The sequence below is a fragment of the Petaurus breviceps genome, unplaced genomic scaffold (assembly GCF_028583685.1).
Source record: "Petaurus breviceps papuanus isolate PSGF00001 unplaced genomic scaffold, PetGlider_PUasm1.0 186, whole genome shotgun sequence".
Classification (NCBI taxonomy): Eukaryota; Metazoa; Chordata; class Mammalia; order Diprotodontia; family Petauridae; genus Petaurus; species Petaurus breviceps.
The window spans coordinates 35,368,604-35,389,495 of record NW_027185798.1 but is presented as its reverse complement, the minus strand read 5'-3'; the positions used below and the strand labels follow the sequence as shown (position 1 = coordinate 35,389,495).

The following is a 20,892-nucleotide window of genomic DNA, read 5'->3' as shown; positions in this document are numbered from 1 at the left end:
AACCTGTAAGCTCTTCTACAGGATAGATAAAGCTGAAATTACTAAGCAAAATGGTCTAGTTCAAGGAACTGACATCCCTATACAAGCTTCTAAATACTGATGGTAAGACAACCCAAAGAATTTAAAAATCCAACTGCATAATGGGAATGGGATTTGAAGATCTTCTATGCCCCTTGTATTGGCAAGCTAGTGGGTGCTCGGTTTCAAATTCACAATTGTGTCAAGTATTGAGACCTGGAACTTGTGAATCTCACAGAGGGATGAACTTGCTGATGTGGCAGGAAGGGGTGGGGCAGGGAAGAGATTTTGAGAACAGAACTGGTGGTGGCAGAACTTCTTCTGAGAGCCAGCTAGAACTTCTGCTGAGAACTGCCAGGAATGAGGACTGATGGGAGCCAGAACTGGTGGGAGTGAACAGCATGGAGGCTGAGCAGCTACCATGAGTGAGGAAAGGAGGATCCTTGCTTGAGGGAGTAAGTGAGGAGAGGTAGATCTTTGCCTGAGGTAAACTGTTTTGTTTTGAAGGTTTGCGAATGTGGGTGTTCACTGCATTAACTATGTGTACCAACCTCATGGCTACTGTAGTGACTTTGACCTTCATGTTTTGGGACTCAGTTTTCTGGTATTTGAATAAATTTGGCTCTGTCCTCCATGGGGAGAGCCTGTTACATTTTGTGATTCACAACGACACCAGAATATTTATAGTCACCATGGGTGTTATGAATATTGCAGTGCTGTTACATTTGGCGACGAGGATGGGATCACAAAATGTCAGGCCTCTATTTGGAAGGAGGGCTTTAGAGGGAGAAATGGATATCCCAAGATGGGAGGATTTGCCTTATTCCTCTCTAGCAAGAGAATGGGCCAAAAGCACAGGACTCTGTGAAAACTGTGAACTGAGGCTACAGAAGGGAGAACCCGGAGATTTGGAAAGATGTTTGCAAGAACCCATAGAACCAGGCAAAGAACTGGCAGGAGTATGCAGGAGAGGCTGGGTCTTGCTAACAAGTTATTTTCTTATGCATAAAAGTAGAGATAAGCTGCTGGAGGAAAAAGCTCAGATGGCAAGGGAGTTGGTTGGTTTGCGTGAGGATTCTTCTGTGCCACAGCACTCAGAAGAGCAAGCTGGAGGGTCTCAGGTGGTGGAAGAATAAGCTGCTGTTCATGTAGCTAAAAAGAAGCAAAAAACTAGCAGAAGGAATGTTCATGCAGCTTTTGTACAGGCTGGAGAGAGTTCCCCCAACAGCTGCCAGGAGAATGTGTGTCAGGAGAATGGAACAAGGTTAGATGAGGAGTCTTCTGATGCAGAAGTTCTCCTCATACTAAGAAGAAGGCAGGAGAACTGCCAGTGCCAGAGTTCAGGGAGATAATTGAGGATGTCACTCAATAGTAGGTTAGTGATATATTGAGTCAATTCACCAAATAATGGGAGAGTCTTTAGTGTCTTGGATGGTAAGAATCAGTGGTGAAGGTGCTGGAGAAATATCACTGGACAGTGTGGACTGCTTAAAATTCATAAGCACCTTTTGTACAGAATCCTTTTGTACACCAAGCTTTTAGGGATCACCACATGTGAGGAGCTAGCAAGAGAACTAATCTCTTAGCTCTAGCTGCAGAGGGATGCAATAGGCAATATCCCACTGACTCTATGTGGCCTGGTGGAGACAGACCCTGGTACTCACTTAGACTGTATGAGAAAGCTAAAGGAGGAGATAATGAAAACTGTTATCATGGTTGGAGATGCAAATGCTTATCACGATACCCCCCCCCGCAGGAGTTCCTCATAGAAATATAGTGAAGAGGGCTTCTCCTGCTTATAAGCACTGAATTCTGACTCTTATTAATTGGGGAAACAGGGAACCCTCTTTCGGAGGTGCTGGATAAGATTTCACAATTAAGTGACTAGGGGAATGGGGAAAAGGTACCTTTCCTTGAGAGAGAAGAGTAAATAGCCAGCGGATTCAAAGACAAAACAGATTGACAAAAAGAGAATTTTTTACTGTTCTATTGAGAACAGGGGTAGATTTTAGAATAATAGATGGTATTCCAACTGAAGAGCTGCATAAGATATACCAAGAAAAGGTACTTAATATTGGATTGAATAGAGAAGTAGGAACCACTCCTACAGACACTCCGGAATCATTGTATCGAAGTTTGCCACACCTTCAGGGAGAACAGAAAATAGGCCAAGACCCAGCCTAGATAAAGAAATACATAGACAAGATTGCAGACCCTATATTGGTTTAACAATATAATGGAAGAAGGAAATGCAGGAGCCTGGGGCCCTTTTTGGTTAACAGCCCTGCCTCTGATGGGTTATGTCTACCTTGTTTCTGGTTATTGTCTCCGTGTTTCTTCTTGGCTTTTTGTCTGTCCACCTTCTTTGTTAGATTTGTTTCCGCAGGCTTGCTACCCTCCACCTGTAGATGCCTGATAGCTTGAGCTGGATGTCACCCCCTGTCCACAACTGTGACATGTCGCCCCTGGACCTGGCATCAAGCACATTCCAAATCCTGGCTAAAGAACTGACCTCTCAAATTGGACCCCTTGGGACAGGAACATCTCTATGTCTAATTTCAGCAGTAAGTAGCCATGGAGGAAGAGACCTTCGTCCCTTACTCCAAGGTTTGGGGCCCCATTTGTTTGGGGTGGGGGGAATGATGGGGAGCTTGTGCTCCAGCCCCACCCTAAAATATTGTTTTCTGTGTTTATTGGGTGTTATCTTTGTTATATTATAAAATTCTGTTGACACCAGTTATTCCTAAAACTCCCATTAACCCATGTGATGAAATGTATTGTTGATGTATTTTTGCCATGTGAGGAACATGAAAGATCTTGGGGCCAAATGTAATGGTTATGGGATTTGAAGATCTTCTATGCCCCTTGTATTGGCAAGCTAGTGGATGCTTGGTGCTTGGTTTCAAATTCATAATTGTGTCAAGTATTGAGACCTGGAACTTGTGAATCCCACAGTGGGATAAACTCGCTGATGTGGCAGGAAGGGGTAGGGCAGGGAAGAGATTTTGAGAACAGAACTGGTGGTGGAAGAACTTCTGAGAGCCAGCCAGAACTTCTGCTGAGAACTGCCAGGAATGAGGACTGATGGGAGCCAGAACTGCTAGGAGCGAGCAGCATGGAGGCTGAGCAGCTACTATGAGTGAAGAGAAGAGGATCCTTGCTTGAGGGAGTGAATGAGGAAAGCAGGATCTTTGCCTGAGGGAGCCTGTTTTGTTTTGAAGGCTTGGGAATGTGGATGTTCACTGCATTAACTGTGTGTACCAACTTCATGGCTACAGTAATGACTTTGACTTTCTGGTTTTGGAACTCAGTTTTCTGGTATTTGAATAAATGCTTTGGCTCTGTCCTCCATGTGGAAAGCCTGTTACATTTTGTGATTCACATCTACACCAGCATATTTATAGTCACCATGGGTGTTGTGAATATTGCACTGTTGTTACACTGTGGAACAACTGATCTCAGAATCACCTCAACTCAGCCAGACACCAGCTTCCTCTTCCTGGGCCTTAATTTACTTATCCTACTAATTTCTAAGACTAGGTATTTCCTATTTCTGTACCTTCCTCCACAAAACACACATCATTCTTCTGGTCCTTGGGATGTCTTTCAACGTTTGGATTCTTTTCTATCTAAATATACTCTATTTGATGTGATGGACATCGTTCTCTTCTTTCTTGGATATTTGTGATTTTGGCCAAGACTGTCTTATATTCATTTTCCCTAGTTGTTTCCAAAGGGCAAACATCAGAAGCAGGGAGAGGATTACTCAGAAGACGCACTGCCTGGAGTAGAACAAGAGAACAAGATGCACCAACCTGGGCCCCTGACATTCACATCCAACACATCCACCTCTTGCTCGGCTTGAGGTGGGGTGAGGGCCAGGGATGGCGTCCTCCTAATATCCGCAGCCTCAAGGTGCTGCTGTGTCCACTGGCGCCTATCTATTGGGTCATCTTCTTCTGAAAGTAAAGCCTGATCTTCAGCCTGGAAAGAAAGAAACAACACCCACTGCCAGTGAACGTAGGCAAGAAACCAAGGTTTGGAAACTCCTATGTCTCCCTTCAGTCTCACTACATATGCAGCATAGAGTATCCCCTTCTCCTGGAGTAGTCACAACCCACTCTATCTCTGCCTTCTCTGCATCTGTGGTCCAAGACACAGAGGATCCAAACTAAGCTTCTTAACATTCTTCCTTCACTTTCTGAGAGAAGACTATCAGGAAACAAAGCTCAGGATGGGACTACCTATTTGTCTAGCAAGTTTAACTTTGTGGCCAGAGGGGATGTGGGAGCCAGGGATCCTATTGGACTTCTTTCTGAAGTATGACAGCTGAGCTCTCACCCCTCACTACTGGATCAGCAGGACACTGCCTGGGCACCCAAAGTAGACTCTTTTCCTTTCCTTCCCCCAGAACACTCCGGGAGCGAGGTATCCCAACAAGCCTAGGTAGAATGGGACAACAGTTACTATGTGTGTTACCTTGCTTCTCTTTGCCTGGGGTGCACCATCATCTGCCCAATGTTCACTGGTGCTGGAGTCAATTAAGTTACCCTCTGAAACCTGGACCGACAGGCTTCTAATGGGACAAGATTTGTTGTTTTTAAAGAAAGAGAAAAAAATGGAGAAAGTTACATTATAGATTTATCTACAGTGATTAAATATACCTAGACAGTGACTGTGGCTTAAGGACAATGCAGTCTGAATCACCAACTCAGTGCAATCTACTGCGCAGTGAAAGTTAACAAGGTCTAGTTTTGAGGCTTTATCACTAATTGATACCACGAAGGGTGAGGAGGTGAAATCTCTTACTTCAGTCCCATAGCATCTTGTCCGACTGGTTCCCGGCGCGTATGGTGGTTGGAATCCCGACGTAAGATGAAACCTTCGGGTAGCCAGAGAGAGCCATGCTTGCGTTTGCGCTTCGCCATGATCACGCCCAGGAGGATTACCAAGAGGAGGATGACGAAGGCCACAGCCAGCAGGTAGAGAAGCTGGGTTGGCTCGGGATGCAGTGACTCACCTGAAAGCCAGTGGGCCCAACAGATTAGCCAGGGTAACTATTTGGTGCATTTCTTTTTTTTTTTTTCCTCCCCACTTAACAGCATTTTATTTTTTCCAATTACATGTAGAGATAGTTTTCAACATTCACTTTTATAAGATTTTGAGTTTCAAATTTTTTTCCCCTTCACCCTCCCCAAGATGGCAAGCAATCTGATATACAATCCTATATCTGATACACAATCTGATGTACAAGCATATTAAACATACTTCCACATTAGTCATGTTGTGAAAAAAGAATCAGAAAAAAAACAACAGAAGAACCATGAGACAGAAAAAAAAAGGGGAAATAGTATGCTTTGATCTGCATTCATACTCCACAGTTCTTTCTCTGGATGTGGATAGCACTTTCTATCATGAGGCTTTTGGAATTGTCTTAGATCATTGTGTTGCTGAGAAGAGCTAAGTCTATCAAAGTCGATCACAGCACAATGTCGCTGTTACTGCATACAATGTTCTCTGGGTTCTGCTCAATTCACTCAGCATCAGTTCATGTAAGTTTTTCCAGGTTTTTCTGAACTGTCTACTCATCATTTCTTATAGCACAACAGTATTCCATTACATTCATACACCATAACATGTTCAGCCATTCCAAATTGATGGATATCCTCTCAATTTCCAATTCTTGGCCACCACAAAAAAAAGTTGCTATAAATATTTTTGTACATATGGGTCTTTTTCCCTTTTTTATGATCTCTTTGGGATACAGACCTAGTAGTGGTATTGCAGGATAAAAAGGTATACACAGTTTTATAGCCCTTTAGACATAGTTCCAAATTACTCTCCAGAATGGTTCTATCAGTTCACAGCTCCACCAACAATGCATTAATGTTCCAAATTCCCCACATTTTCTCTGACATTTGTCATTTTCCTTTTTTTCTATAATATTAGTCAATCTGATAGGTGTGAGGTGGTACCTCAGAGTTGCTTTACTTTGCATTTCTCTTATTAGTAGTGATATAGAGCATTTTTTGTGGTGGCCAAGAACTGGAAGTTGAGGGGATACCCATCAATTGGGGAATGTCTGAACAAGTTGTGGTTTATGATTGTGATGGAACATTACTGTTCTATAAGAAATGATAAGCAGGTACATCTCAACTTCCCAACCATTATGTCCCTTTCTTGAAAAAAATCAAGGGCTACCTATACCCCGAGGTATGCATATTCCCTTCTCCTCCACAGTGAATAACCTCTTCTTCCAGCCCCATCTTGTTCCACACTCCCCTCCCCCCCGGCCAGTGCCCATGCCACTTACTCAAGACAGACACAAGAGGATAGGAGAGAGTGCCTTGGATGGCATGAGAGGCCAGAAAGGCTGCAGCAGCATCAGTGTTTTTGAAGCATTGTTCTGAAGCTTGGATGCACTGGCGGTTGTCAATTTCTAGGAATACCCTGGAGCTGTGAGACAGAATAGAGAGAGAAGATGAGAGCAGGGCTTACCCTAAGCTAGTGAAAGAGACCAAAGTCTGGCAGTCATCACATCAAAAAGGGCTGAATACTCCCTGTTTCCTGCGGGCCCATCACCACTCTATTCACTTCTGGGTATTGCTTTTAGAAAGAGCCTGGCACTGGTCCCCTGCCCCCAGAGCCCTTTGATGTAGGGCCAGTCTGCTGGCACTCGACTGATACTGGGAAAGCTTGTCCTGAGCACCTCAGCCCTTTATCTTTGTCCTCAACAATTTCCTTTTGGATCTCAGTGGTGCCAGAGCGCCCTTCTCCAAACCTATCCCATGCTCAAAACACTTCTTCCCCATTCTCTTACTGTACTGATTTCAGTTAGGAATCATGAAAGTGAGGAACTTGATAAAATAATTCAGACTAAGGTATGTGATTGATAATGGGCTACTCTACTCTTGGGGCATTTTCATGTTACAAGGCATCTGGAGAGGGTAATGCTCAATAAAAAACATTGTTTTTAATGACCATCAGTGGAATTTTAGGCACCTGTGCAGCTTGGGGGTGAGGGGAGTGGGGAAGGGGGTGGTGAGGGGACATATGAACTGACTGTCCTTGTGTACTCAAGGATTAAGCATGACTCATTCTTCCATGGAAACTCCAGTTATAAGACCTTTTATCTGTCAGAGACAGATAGTACATGCTGCTCTAAATAAATGGTTTTAGATACAAAATATATATGTGGTGATCTTATGGACCAAGTTAAGCGCATTTGAAATCTGTACTTTAGATCGCTGTGTATATATGTTTTAATAATAATGATGATGATGATGATAAATGATCTTAGATTCAGTAATCAGCCTACCCTGCCACTTCTTCCTCCTGCTCATCAGGGAGGGATCTCCGGCTCACTGTGGACTTTCTGTTCGCCTGCTGCGTCTTCTCGCCGTAATAGGGGAACACCATGAGGGCCCCCTGAGAGTCCCGTTTGATGCGCAGGTTGGTGTGAAGCAGAGTGCCCAGTGACCGCAGAAAACTGTGGGCATCCTGGAGCAGCTGCTCAGGGGGCATCAGCACCACGATGACCAGGGTGCCCTCGGCCAGGTTCTCGGGCTGGTCGGTGGCACAGTCCAGCCCATCCCAGTCACACTCCTCACTGTTACAACCTTGGTCACAATGGTTGTCACTGAAGTGGTCAGCACAGTATTTGTCATATCTAGGGAGGAAGAGGGCAGGGGTAACAGAGAAAGAAAAGAAAAGCTTAGGGGTGGACACAGCTGTCTTTCCACCAAAACTACCACTAGTTCACTTACCCATCTTGGAAGTCTAGCTTAAGCACTTAAACACTCTGGTTCCTAATAATTTCTCCCTCTTTTCATTTCCCATAACCTTCTTGTCCCATAACAGTCACCATGATTGAGGTAATACACTCATTTCAGCACTTAATAATATACTGCTTTATATTACTATTGAAAGGCTTCCTCAGTATCACCTTATCAAATGTAACTCTAAGCCTGAAGAACTTACATTTTTTTATCCTGCTATCTTTATGGTGTCTAGCACAGAGTACACACAGAACAGATATTCAATAAATACATGTTGAATGAAAAGAAGAAAAAATGAATGAATGGTGAGGTCTCAACTCCCAGTTCCTATCTCAGAGTGCTACGTGTGAACTCTCGCTATTAACCTAAATCTCTTTTGAGTAAATAGCATGTGTTGTATGCCATTAGCAACTTCTGTTTCAAAGACAAGCCAACTCTTGATTATCCATGGTATAACTTAAATCCTGAGAAGTAAGCCTCCAATTTCATTCTCAAGTCTCGACCTCTTTCTCCAAAAGATCTTTGGGTATAGCAAAACGAAAAGGGGAGAGGCATCAGCTGGTTTGACTTTCCCCAATTTTTTATTTCCATTGCTCTCTGATGGGATAGTAATGTCAAAAACTAAGTCTAAAGGTAGGAAGGGAGAATGAGAAGAATGAGGCTGAGATAATCACTGACGAGTCAAGAGTTGGTAACCATTTCCTTCCTAAACAGAGCTGGATGTGGACCAGGTGGAAGCCGTGATCCCCATAACATCAGGCACCAACACTAATATGTACAGTGAATGCTGGCTCCCTAATCAAGAAGCTCTTGGGGAGTGCCAGGCCTGAGTCTGGCATTCCCTGCCAGACATGGTGGTGAGAATGCTGTGTGAGGGACTGCAGGGCAAGAGGGTCTGATTTTCACCTTGGCCACAAAGTAGCCTTAGAGCAAATCATCCTGCTCCTCTGTGTCTACCCCCTTGGCAAGATACCAGGTGCTCTACCCTAATGCCATGGGGTTATAAAAAATCAAATTAGATGTGGTGGCTTTAGAAGCACTTTGAAAAGTATAACGTAATGGTTTATACCTGTGGCATTAAAGGGTTTCTATTCTTTGCTTCCTAACCACTGAGTGAACTAGAAGGAGGAGATAAATATTATCAAATATTTAAATTATTAATAATTAATGTTAAACGAAATATTAATTAGGAGGTAAAAGACTCAGCTAGTTGGGCTTGGGAAACAGAACAGTTTTGGGTGACATGTGGCACTTTCCACACCATGGATCCCTTGCATGTTGCCAAGGTGAGCTTTTGTCTAGTTCTGACTGGAATCTCCTAATGGATTTCAATGGGGGAAACCAGAGGTGGGCTAATGGGAAAGAGAGGAAGGGTAGGAGAGGGGAGTACAGACCTTTCCATCCATCCTGTAGGCAGGTTAGCGTAGAAGGCCGCCTAGGAGCAGGGTTACACCACTTCCAAAAGTTATCTCTCCCAGGAGGTCAGGAGAGCAGCAAGTGAGAAGGCAGGGACAGGCAGAGGCAGAGAGAGAGAGAGGGTGAGTGTGCGGATGGATGGATGGACGAGCTTCCCTGGCCTGGCCCCGGCGGGGGAGGTCTACAAAGCAGAGGCAGCCGGAGCGGTTAGGAGCGGAAGGGAGACAGACCGGCGTGGGTTAGTGACAAAGCTGCCGCAAGGCTTCCCGGGACCCCCATGGGGTCCTTACTTGCACGTCTTGCTGCTGCCCTGGCACTCGAAATTGTCGAACAGGCACTCGGCCGTGTTGCACAGCTCGTCACACTGATGGTTGTTGATGTAGTCCCAGCAGGGCAACGGGGAGGAGCAGTTGGCCCAGGGGTCTTCCATGGTGAGCGAACAGTCGCCCCCATCCCACTGGCAGGCATGACTGTTGCAGTCTTCGTCACAGATGCCATCCCGCGCCTTGTCGGCGCAGTGCTGGCTCAGGCAGGTAGGCGGAGGGCCGTTGGTGGGACCCATGGAGTACTCACAGTGACTGCCCCAGAACGATGGGGGGCACTGGCAGGTATAATAAGGCGGCTTCCTCTGTGGCGAGCAGCTGCCGCCATGCTGGCACGGGCTGCTGGCGCATCCCGTCTCACAGTCCTCGGGCCGGGGGCAGAAGCAGCGCGGCCCCAAGGTGGTGTGCACACACTGCTCTCCCTTCTTACACTTCATGTGTCCGCAGGTACTCTGGCATCTTGCCCCTGAGAAGCCCTTTGGAGAGACACAGAAGATGAAGGCCAAGAGAATGGCAAGGTCTGTAGCCCCATCTGTGGCCTTCCCAAACAGGCAGTGCCTGCCACCACAGACTGGGGCAGGACAGCCTTCAGAACCTGTGTTCAAGGAACAAGGTCCATTTGCCTTTCAGGTACTGCTGAAAAAGCCATGCCACAGACAGTCATTGGACACAATGCTGACCTAGAGGAAGGGAGGTCTGTAGGTGTCAAGGGACGTGAGGACAACAAGACTGTGCAATAGGAACCCTCCTGCCTTTGTAAAGAAAAAATTCCTCCCAACTAGAGCTCCACCAAAGCAGGGACGCGCTGCCTAAGCAGGTAGCACGTTCCCCTTCTCTGGAGATCAAGCAAAGGTTGTAGGACTGATGATTTATTGGAAACATTGAATTTGGGCATGCGTTAGAACACTCTGCTGCTGATGTCCCTTCCAACTATGAGAATCTGCTTTTGGGTTAGAATTCAAGCCACTTACTCTCTGTGTGAACTTGGGCTCTGGGGCCCGGGGTTGAGTTAAATATCCTCAAAAGAACCTTCCAGGGCCCTGTGGTGCTACGATAATAATAATACCTCTCCCCCTCATAAATAAATCCAGGTTCCCATTTCTAATTACCATGTGAATACCTGGAATTATTAAGAGGAGAAATAATCAAGTAGGGGAGTTCTGGGACACCCAGCAGCCTCTCAAGAATCTCTAAAGAATCTGTTCCAGTCCTTTCCTGGTGACAGAGGTCTGACTCTGGTCTTTGCTGGTCCTCCACCATCTCCACTTTATTGAGGTTACAGGCTTTCGCAGAGGCAAGAAATCTCCTCTGGTACAACACAGGTGTTAGAGGGAGACTCATTTTACAATGTCAGAAATTTGTCTAAATAATTATGAGGTGATACCATCTGAGGAGAGAGCAAGTGGCCAAGCCAGGAGGGGAATTGTAGGTCACAGAGCACTCACCGGAGGACAATGGCAGATGAAGCCGCTGGGTGTATTACTGGCGACAGCACAAACACCTCCATTCAGACATGGCATCTGGGGACAGACATCCAGGAAGGTCTCACAGTGTCGTCCTGGAAGGCAAAGAGCGTCTCACAATGTTGGCCTGTATGGCAAAAATTGGGCTTTGAAGGGTACCCTCAAACTGCTCCAACATCTCCTGGGAAAGGACTGGGTAGTGCACTGGTTACAGCACATCAAGCTTCATCTTCATGAAGCTGCAGAAAGAGGGGGAGAACACAAAGCCAGACACCAGAGTAATGGCTCAGGGGCTAGGGGAAAGGGTCAGGAAAGGGAGGAAGGAATGGTTCTCTCTTCCCAACAAAGAAGACACATCATTGACTCTTGGGTTGCAGGGAATCCTTTAATAAATCACTTCTTCCTATATTGAATAATACCATACAGGCTTAAAAGAGATTTACATCTCTCCACAAAGAAGATGGGTTTAGATCAGAGGCCCTCTACTGGACCCTCTCTTTTCTAAGAGAAACATAATCCTAGAATCTCAATTAAAACAAACAAACAAACAATAAACAACACAAGGTCAGGGATCACTTAATCTAACCTATACTTGAACAAGATTTCCCTGTATACTATGACAAGTGGTCATTCAGCTCTCACATGAAGAATCCCAGGGAAGGTTCTTAATCTCTCATATGAACCCAATTCCATATTACCAACTACTTTTTGGACAACTTGACCTGGATGTGTTAGACACCTCAAATTAACATTATTCCAAACTGAAGTAATCAGCTTCCCTCCCCAAACCCAGCCATTCTTAAAGATTTCCTATTTCTTTTCAGGGTATTACCTTCCTCCCAGCTGCCCTGTCTCTCAATATTAGTCATTTTTGGTTCTTTTAACTTCTCCACATTAAATCAAGTGCCAAGTCTTGTCAATTCTACCAATTTTAAAACACTCATTGTATCTGGCCTCTTCTCTCCCCTAACACCGGGGCTGTCAATTAAGAACCTTAGCATTGATCATGAATTCTTACTGTAAACTGACTTTTAGTTGGTCTCCTACCTACAACACTAACCTTAGCATACCTGCCAAGATAATCCTGGCATTTAAGATCCTCAATAATCTAGTTCCAGTTTACCTTTAGACACCACTCCCCACATACTGTCTTTCTAGCAAAACCAGACCAGGAGCTCTTCCTGATTTTGGCCTATGGTCTCTTGCTTTTATGAGTGACACTCTTATGCCTAGAACACATTCAATACTTGTCTCTACTTTTAAAAATCCTTCCCTTACTCACTCCAACTTTACCTTATCTGCAGAGCTTTCCTTGACCTCCATCCTTGACCCTGGGTTATCCTTAAAGTCTTATTTTCCTCTTCAAATATTCCTAAAGAACTGTCGACATCTCTCCTACAGCCTTATCACACTCTACCTGGTTTTACCCTTATCTGAATACATGCTGTCTGTCTGTTACTATATTATGGGCTCCTCAAAGGTAGGAAATGTACCATTTTCCATCTTGTACCTACAGGGAAGACTTCATAAATATGTTCTGGGTTTGAATGGCTGATTCGATGCCATGTGACAAGGCTGCCCTCTGCTGGCTATCTTGACCAAGAGCCCTGAATGGAGGTGGAAATTTGGGAGAAGGACATTCCAGCCAGAGCAAAAGACAAACAAGACTTCAGAGGCAGGTCTTCCTGACTACACATCACTGCCTCCTCTAGCTTTGGGAGTTATCTCTGCATAAACGATAGCTGAAACCACGAGAATGGATGAGATCACTTTAAATAGAGTAAAGGGAGTAGTAAAGGAACGACCAAATACATAACCTTAAGGAAGGCTGACATTTAAAGAATGAGAGAATCCGGAGAAGGCGACCAAGGAAGATGGGTCAAAAGAGTAGGAAGAGACTCATGTCATGTAAGAAAAACCTTTCTAACAGTCAGAGGTACCCCTAAGTAGAAGACCCACCTGCCTCCCAGGAGGTTTTCAAAGCCTGGCCTAGATGTCCACTTGTCAGAGACACTGTAAAAAGGCACTTCTGTTCAGGTGAGGGCTGGACTACGCAATCTCTCAGCTTTCAAGGGAACTGCTTCATATGTTTCGCATGACTACACATGTATAACCTATATTTAATTGCTTGCCTTCTCAATGAGCGGGGAAGGGAAGGTGAGAATCTGGAACCCCCAAATTTAAAAAAATGAATGTTAAAATTTGTTTTTACATGTAATTGGGGGAAAATAAAATATTAAATGAAGGGGAATAAAAGAGAATCATTTCAGTGGAGTGGTGAGGGTGGAAGCCAGATTATGGAAGTTCAGAAGGGACTGGGTGAGTGTATACTGTCCTTTTAAAAAGACTAGAGGTAATGAAAGATGTATGATGGTTGTCACACAGTCTGTTGCCTTAGGTTGCCACCTAAGGGAAAAATGCCTACCCTTGGGTTCTGGGCTTGTCCCTCCCATAATGTGTAAGTAGGAGGTCAACTGTCTCCCTGACAGGGAGGTCCAAGCCACCATTACTGCAGGCCCTCCTGAGCTCCATGGAATCAGTAAGTGTGAAGGGGAGACCCACAGGGCCCTGCTCACCAGTGAAGGTGCTGCGGCAGACACACGAGTAGTTATTGATGAGCTGGATGCAATCCAGGCTGCCTTCAGGGTTGCAGGGGTTGGAGAGGCACTCATTGATATCACCTTCACAACGCTCACCAGCAAAGCCAGGAAGGCAACGGCAGGTGTAGCCCCCAATCTTATCCACGCACTGCCCACCGTTGAGGCAGTGGGGGCCTCCTGCATCCGGAGCACAGTCATCAATGTTCTCTTCACACCGTAGGCCTGGAAGACAGAGAAAAAACATGAGTCAGTGACTAAACTGAACGTTAATTTTGAGCAAAGGGTCTTCTGTTTGGACTCTTTCGGAGTCTATCATATGTGATGACTCAATCCCTGGGGGGATCTCTTAGGTCAGGAATCAGTAACCTGCTTAGCTGTAGTTATCCCTCACCACCTTGCAGAAGAGCAATTCTCCTGGGATCTATGAGCAAGTCCAAGCAGAGACAGGAGGAAAAGAACAGGGAGAAGGAGGAGGGGACAAGGAATGAAGAACTGGAGAGTTTGAAGGGTGCTTCAAGATCATCGCGGCCTAATGCCCCCTCATTTACAGAGGAGGAAGGTAGGGAGGTTCAGTGACTCACCTAGTCAACGACCAGTGAATGGCAGGTCAGGAACAAAAACGGGGGTATCCTTAGTCACAATTCATTGTTCTTTCCACTAAACCACAAGCAGGCCCCAAGAGCAGAAGGAGAAAGGACTGGAAAGAAAGAAGAAGAAATAGGAAAGAGAAGAGAGAAAGAAAGACAGGAGCAGGAGATGGTGATGTGCTACTAGTCACTGCCTCAAGGGCCACCTAGAGGTACCATGACCTCCTCCACTGGACTTAAACCCTCTGGAGGAAGTCAGGACCAATTACAATCATTTCCACCCTGCACCCAGTGGGCATTGTGCTGGTGTTGTTCTTAACTGTAAGTACTGTAGTTAAGTAGCAAACAGCTTCTGGAAATTAAGTGGTGAGGAGAGGTGAATCACTTTGATAAAATAAGCTGGAGGGAACAAGAATTTCAATTTCCCCAGATTCTAACAACTAGGGCACTCAGGGCTTAGGGAGAAAGGAAATAAAAAACCTGGCTTCTCCCATTTTCTTCATCATCACCATGATCATCATCATCATCATCATCATCACTACCATCACCACCACCACCACCATCATCCTCACTATCAATAAAGGCTTGCTGAAAGCCTATTGTATGTAAAAAACCCCTGTAGTAGATAGAGACTTTGGAGAGCACCCTTTTATTCTTAATAGCTCTAAGTCCCTAAGCATGTGATCTCTGCCGGGATAATCATTTCTCTTTGAAAATAAAGAAGCAAAAGCAGCAAAAGGGCAAAAAATGACACCGTCCACAGGACAGCCAAGGTTAAGAATTCTCTACTCCAAAAGGTAACAGCTCAGATAAGAAAGCCTCTCCTTACATTGAACCAAAACCTGTTGCCAAAGAAATACTATCCTTTGGATTCTAGACCTACACAGATCAAGTCACACTTGAAGCCCCCTTTTCAAATGTCATGATCCCAAGAGTAATTATGAATGTGCTGATGCTAACCTGGAAGACATTCTTTAGTAGTGTCCATGAGATGTGTACTTAATTCTAGGCTGTTCAACATCTTTATCATTTTTTGTATGGCAAGAGTGTAAAGGGGTCCAGAGGCTTTTTTTGTTTGAGAACCACTCAACTAGAACAATGGGTCAATTCTAATAGGAAGACACTTGATAAAAATAAACAAAGCTGTACACTTGGGTTCAAAACTTCACAACTTCCTAAGTACAAGATGGCAGAGGTGTCACTAGCTAACAGTTAATTTTGATGAATTACAAACTCAACAGAAGTTGACAGTGGGATATGGCAGTCAGAATAAGCTAACTCAACTCTAGGTTACATAAAGGAAGCTGAGAGTTGACCCCACTTCCCTCTGGTCTGGTCAGAACACCCTCGGGACACTGTAGTTCACCCTGGGAGAAGGATGCTGACAAGGTGAACAGCATCCAGAAGATGAAGGCTAAACTATCCAGAGGCCATAGCAACCAGGCATACTAGGATCAGCTGAAGAAGGTGGGGCTTTTTAGCTGCAGATATCTGGCTGGGAAAGGCTGAGAAGGGACGTGACAATTCTCTTCAAATGATGAAAGACATGGGGACAAGGGATTAAATTTGTTCTTGACTAAGAGGGTAAAACCAGGAGCAGTGAGTGAAAATCGCAAAGAAGTCATTTTAGGCTTAATGTTGGGGAAAAAAAATCTCCCTAACATCCTCACAATCAGAGTGATCCAAAAGTGGGACGGGCTGACTTCCAAGGCGGTGGGTTTTCCTCATTAAGAGTTCTTCAAATACAGGCTGGATGACCACTCACTGGGTATGTTACAGACACAGGCCAGCCTGGATGCCTCTAATGTCCCTTCCAGCTCTGAATCTCTGATTCAGCGAAATATTTCAGGAACCATCACGCCATCCCCCCTTAAGTTTTCTCCTGTTACCTCATTCCTCACTTGACCCATAAATTAGGGCAGATGAGCCATGGATATCTGTCCCCCAAATCAAAACAAGACATTTCTTAGAGATGGTGATCAAAATGTACTACTTCAGAGGGTCAAGTTGGGGTACACAACATTCTTCTTGACCTATTTTCCTTTGTCATACAAGCAAAAAACTGCCAGTTCTCCTGTACTTCTTGTAATAGGCTGACTGGAGCAAATATTTTTGTGCTTTGTAAAAATATACAGATTTCAAAATATTCTCAAAATGAGGATGATCTGACCCAAGATAAAACAAACCAATAAAGTAAAGCAAAGTGGTAAGCAGAGTGTCCGTAGAACCCACATCTTTCCATTAACATTCACGCTTAGGTCCAAGCTAGCTATGAGACGGAATTTACAGACTTCTTTAATGTTTTCCCTTCTATATTAAGTGAATTTAGGACAGGTCTCCTTCCCCTAGTTCTTAAAGTCAATGAAAAAGATGTTGCTGAAAGTCACAGAAGAGCTCCCAAGAGCTGAGAGAACAGGGGAGACTCTAATGGTGGGGTTTACTCTCCCACTGCAAAGGTTCACTCCATGTGATACATACCTCGGGTGCCTGGTGGACAGGAACATTTGAAATGGTTCACCAGGTCAATGCAAGTCCCTCCATTCTGGCACGGCTGGTATTGGCATTCATCCACCTCATATTCACAGTTGACACCTTGGTACCCTAGTACACACTGTTAGCAGGGGGAAAAAAGATCACTCACGGGCTATAGGACCATTATTAGAGTGCAGACTAAGTGAGTGGCTGAGAAACTCTGTACTCTTTCATCAATCCAGGATCATCAGACTTTCCTATTTTGTTTCCCAGTTTGTTTAGGAACAATCCAAGTCTCTGTTGGTATCTGACTATATCCTTGAAAAATGGGTAAGTTAATGTAGGGATCAAGTGTCCTCAGTTTTAATTTGACTCAATTTAATCATTCAACAAGAATTTATGAAATAGGAAATGAATGCAGATAGGATTTTTCAAAGAATTTGGCTGAAAAGGGGAGAAGAGATATTGAATGATACCTAGTGGAGATGGAAGGACCTAGTGAAGGATGGGGGAAACATGGACATGTCTGTGGGTAGCAGGAAAAGAACCGAGATAGGGATAATGATCAATATTTGTATCCTATGGAAATATAAATCAAAAATGGAGGTAGGGGAGGAATGTGGAATGGACACTCCTTAGTAGAAGTGGTTAGCAATAGGATGTCTCCAGAGATACATCCAAGAAGACCCCAGGAGTCCATGGAACTCCCCCAAAGGTAGAGATTTGGGTTTGGAGTGATTGTAGTATATTCTCTGGGATCACACTGGCATTGGAGATAACTCAGTAAAAAATGGATGATTCTAGTCACCAATGGAGGGGCCTCCAGAAGTTGATCCAATTCAGTAAGAACTAAGTACTTAAACTATGTAGAACATCTTGCCAGGCAGTGGGAAAAATGCAAAGTTTAGATAAGACATAATTCCTATGCTAATGAACCTTACAGTCTGGCAACTATTAGTAATTCATGGGAAGCTGGAATAAATAAAATAAATCATCAATATATTCTGCCAAAAAAAATCTGCTAAATTCTGTCTTGAAAAATCTGCTTTTAAAGTAAACCTTTGACCCTGACCATAAGAGAGCAAGCTTAGCATCTCGCTCACCTCACATCTATATCCTCCAACATAATCTCTGCAAGTGGCTCCATGCTGGCAGGGGTTGGAGGCACATTCATCCAGCTGTTCCTCACAGTAGCTTCCTGTGTAGCCCAGGGGGCACTGGCAATGGTGAGTGTTGCCAGCGTTGATGCACGTCCCCAAGTGTTGACAAAGGCGATCAACAGGCACTTCTACGGAATAACAGAGAAGTGGCATCGCATCACAGACAGCATATGACACAAGGCAAGAGCAGGATGAAAAAATAGCAACCTAGATCAACCTAGAAATTCCATTTTATTAACATCTTCATTTCCTACCTCATAGACCCATCCACTCTAATGCTAAAAACAGACAAACCATGAAAATAGAAGCATTCATTCTCATGTCAAGTAAAATATTGTATTGAACATCATCACCAGGGACATGGGATGGTGGTGAGGGCAGAAAAGTCTAACAGGCAATTTAGGTGAGAAAAACCAGATTTTAAAGATGTTTTCTTACTGATGTCTGGAATTTTCATATACTAGAAATGGTGCCAGGAGAGTTAAATGGTTCTATCATTGCTTATATTTATATATTGCTGTATGACTGATAAAGTGGTTTCATTCCAACAACCCTATTGCTGTGCAAAATGGGAATGTTTATTTCCATTTTGTAGATGAGGAAACTGAGACTCAAAGATGCTATAACTTGCCCAAGGTCATATGAGCAGTAAATGGCATTGCTGGGAATGAAAATTGTATCTTCTGACTCCAAAGTCAGAGTTCTTTCTGGTGCACCATCCTAAAACATTTAAAATGGTACCAAGAAAAATATACAGGGAATGAAGCTACATGTGGTCCTTAAGTAAAAGACTGGATGGGACCTTTAATGTTCCTAGTTTACAATATTATGAAAGGAAGCAAATAGGAAGTCCAAATCAATTTAACTTGGTAAACATTTTCAGAATACCTAAAATGTGCAATGCCCAATGCTAGGTATTAGGGACATGACAATGAAAGAAGAGACAGTTTCCATTAGTAGACAGGAATAAGACAAAAATAAAACCAACTCTAATTCAAGTAACAAATTGTGATGCAAGAAGAGAGACATCATTTTAGATAAAGGGAATCACTAATAGCTGGGAGACAACATACAGCAGATTTTCAGATTCATTCAATATCTGACTTTTACTTGGTTTTTCCAAATTATTAATTCTGCCCTATCCTTCTAAGTGACTACATCTAAGGCTACTGAGAAAACTGACAGATGTGACTGCAGAGTGAGTCACTGTCAGTGATATCTGAAAGACGGAGGAGAGTGGGCAAGGTCCTACAGGACCAGAAGAGAGCAAATATTCTGATTTTCCAAAAAAGGAAAGTGAGTAAAGTCTATAAACTTTAGAGCAGTAAGTCTAACTTATTCATGGCAAAATTATAGAATGTTTTATTAAAGGGATGGTTTATAAACATATGGAAAAGGTAGTGATCACAAAGAATCATCAGCATGGTTTCACCAAGAAAAACACATGCTAGGTCGATTCCATTTTTTGGGTAGGTGGGGTGGGAGGGAACAGTTCAGTAACTGACTCAAAGGTGAGGAATGGATTCAGGTCACCTAGACTTTGGAAAAAGTTTAATTAACTGAGAGGCAATATAACATATCAGATGAAAAGTTGGCCTCAGAGTCAGGAAGACCTGGTGAAGACTTGAATTAGTAAAGGGTTTTTCCTCAAACAATGGAATCATAGGTCTGGTTCCTATCTCTATCTGATCTGACAAAGCATCTCATGTTATTTGTTACTTTTTTTGGGGGGGGGGTAAGGTGGAGAGCTGTGTGCTAGAAGATAGTAGAATTCAGTGGATTCTACACTGGCTAAATGGTGGAATCCAAGGAGCAGTCAGCTTGGAAAGCCTTTAGTGTGGAATCTCCAGGATCTGCCTAGGCACCTGGGTTTTTGTATCAATAAATCAGATAAAAGCTCACACTGAATTTGTAGATGACACAAAGCTAGGAGGGAAAGTTAACGTGTTGTATGACCTATGTGTTCAATTGTGGGCACTGGATTTTAGGAAGAATATTGAGAACGTACAAAAGTGCCAGGTCGGTGAAGGGCCTTGAGATCATGGCACATTAAGGTCAGTTGAAGGAATCAGGTGCAATGTTTAGCTGAGAGAAGATTAGACTTAGGCAGGGACATGAAAGCTCTTTTTAGATGTTTGAAGAGAAATTAAAATTCTTCTGCCAGGTCCCAAAGGGCAGAATTAGGAGTGAAAGGTAGAATTTCCAGACAGGCAGTTTTATCCTAAGGAGGCACTTGGGAATAAATACAGTTGCCTGAAAATGGAACAGTTACCTTTGGAAGTCATAGGGTTCCCCCTCTAGAACCTGTCAGAGATGATGTTCAAGGAATTCTTCTACAGGGAGACATGGCTCTGGAAACCTCAGAACTGTGTGATTTCCACTGCCCTTCATCCTTTTGACTTGTACCCTGTACAACTTAACCGCCCCCCCCCCCCATCTCTACCATGATTATCTAGTTTCTCATTCTCCCATCTACACACGCCATGCTCTTTGTACTGATGACCCTTGCTAGAGTCAACGCCACCCACACCAGAAGCCAGGACTCACTTCTGCGGGATGCAGCCACCTCACAGGAGACATTGGGCACATCACAATAAGCCCCAGTCCAGCCAGGTGGACAAAGACACTGGGACTCTGCTTTTCTCTGAGTACAGGTGCCTTTATTTTTACATGGTGACCGGCTACAAAGGTTCACAAGGGTCTGAAAGACAATACATAAACAAACACATAAATATCTAAGAATCCAAAAATGGAAAAGAAGAGAGGGCAGGTACCAGCATTCTACTAGAAATAAAACAGCAGTCAAATGAGGCCAAGAATTCCTTTACTTCAGACTCATTTTTCCAGAAATTCCCACCCATTCTGTTCTGCCAGAAATGCTTCTCCCTTTCCTGTATACTGGGAGTTATTTGGCCCCAAGCAAAGGGAAAGAACATGCCTATTAAAACCAGGCTGGTGCAGATATATTTAATATGTTAATGCTAACTGCAGTGGGTCCTAGTAAAACAGGTTGGATGAGGACATTGATTTAAATCTTTATGGGATTTTGGCATTTTTATCTTTGCTTGAAGGGAG

The 20,892-nt window shown here is 43.9% G+C and overlaps 1 protein-coding gene across 1 annotated transcript in view; it reads right to left on the bottom strand.

Moving 5' to 3' along the window:
- Nucleotides 1-20,892, bottom strand: part of NOTCH2 (notch receptor 2) — a 182,157-nt gene that overhangs the window by 8,327 nt on the left and 152,938 nt on the right. Inside the window, exons 20-30 of the mRNA XM_069090209.1 lie at nucleotides 20,365-20,518; nucleotides 17,761-17,945; nucleotides 16,664-16,796; nucleotides 13,575-13,820; nucleotides 10,981-11,093; nucleotides 9,503-10,011; nucleotides 7,337-7,687; nucleotides 6,332-6,474; nucleotides 4,828-5,038; nucleotides 4,498-4,594; nucleotides 3,834-4,002 (exon numbers count right to left, since the gene is read on the bottom strand). Coding sequence (XP_068946310.1) covers nucleotides 3,834-4,002; nucleotides 4,498-4,594; nucleotides 4,828-5,038; nucleotides 6,332-6,474; nucleotides 7,337-7,687; nucleotides 9,503-10,011; nucleotides 10,981-11,093; nucleotides 13,575-13,820; nucleotides 16,664-16,796; nucleotides 17,761-17,945; nucleotides 20,365-20,518 — 2,311 coding nt within the window. The remainder of the gene's footprint in view (nucleotides 1-3,833; nucleotides 4,003-4,497; nucleotides 4,595-4,827; nucleotides 5,039-6,331; nucleotides 6,475-7,336; nucleotides 7,688-9,502; nucleotides 10,012-10,980; nucleotides 11,094-13,574; nucleotides 13,821-16,663; nucleotides 16,797-17,760; nucleotides 17,946-20,364; nucleotides 20,519-20,892) is intronic.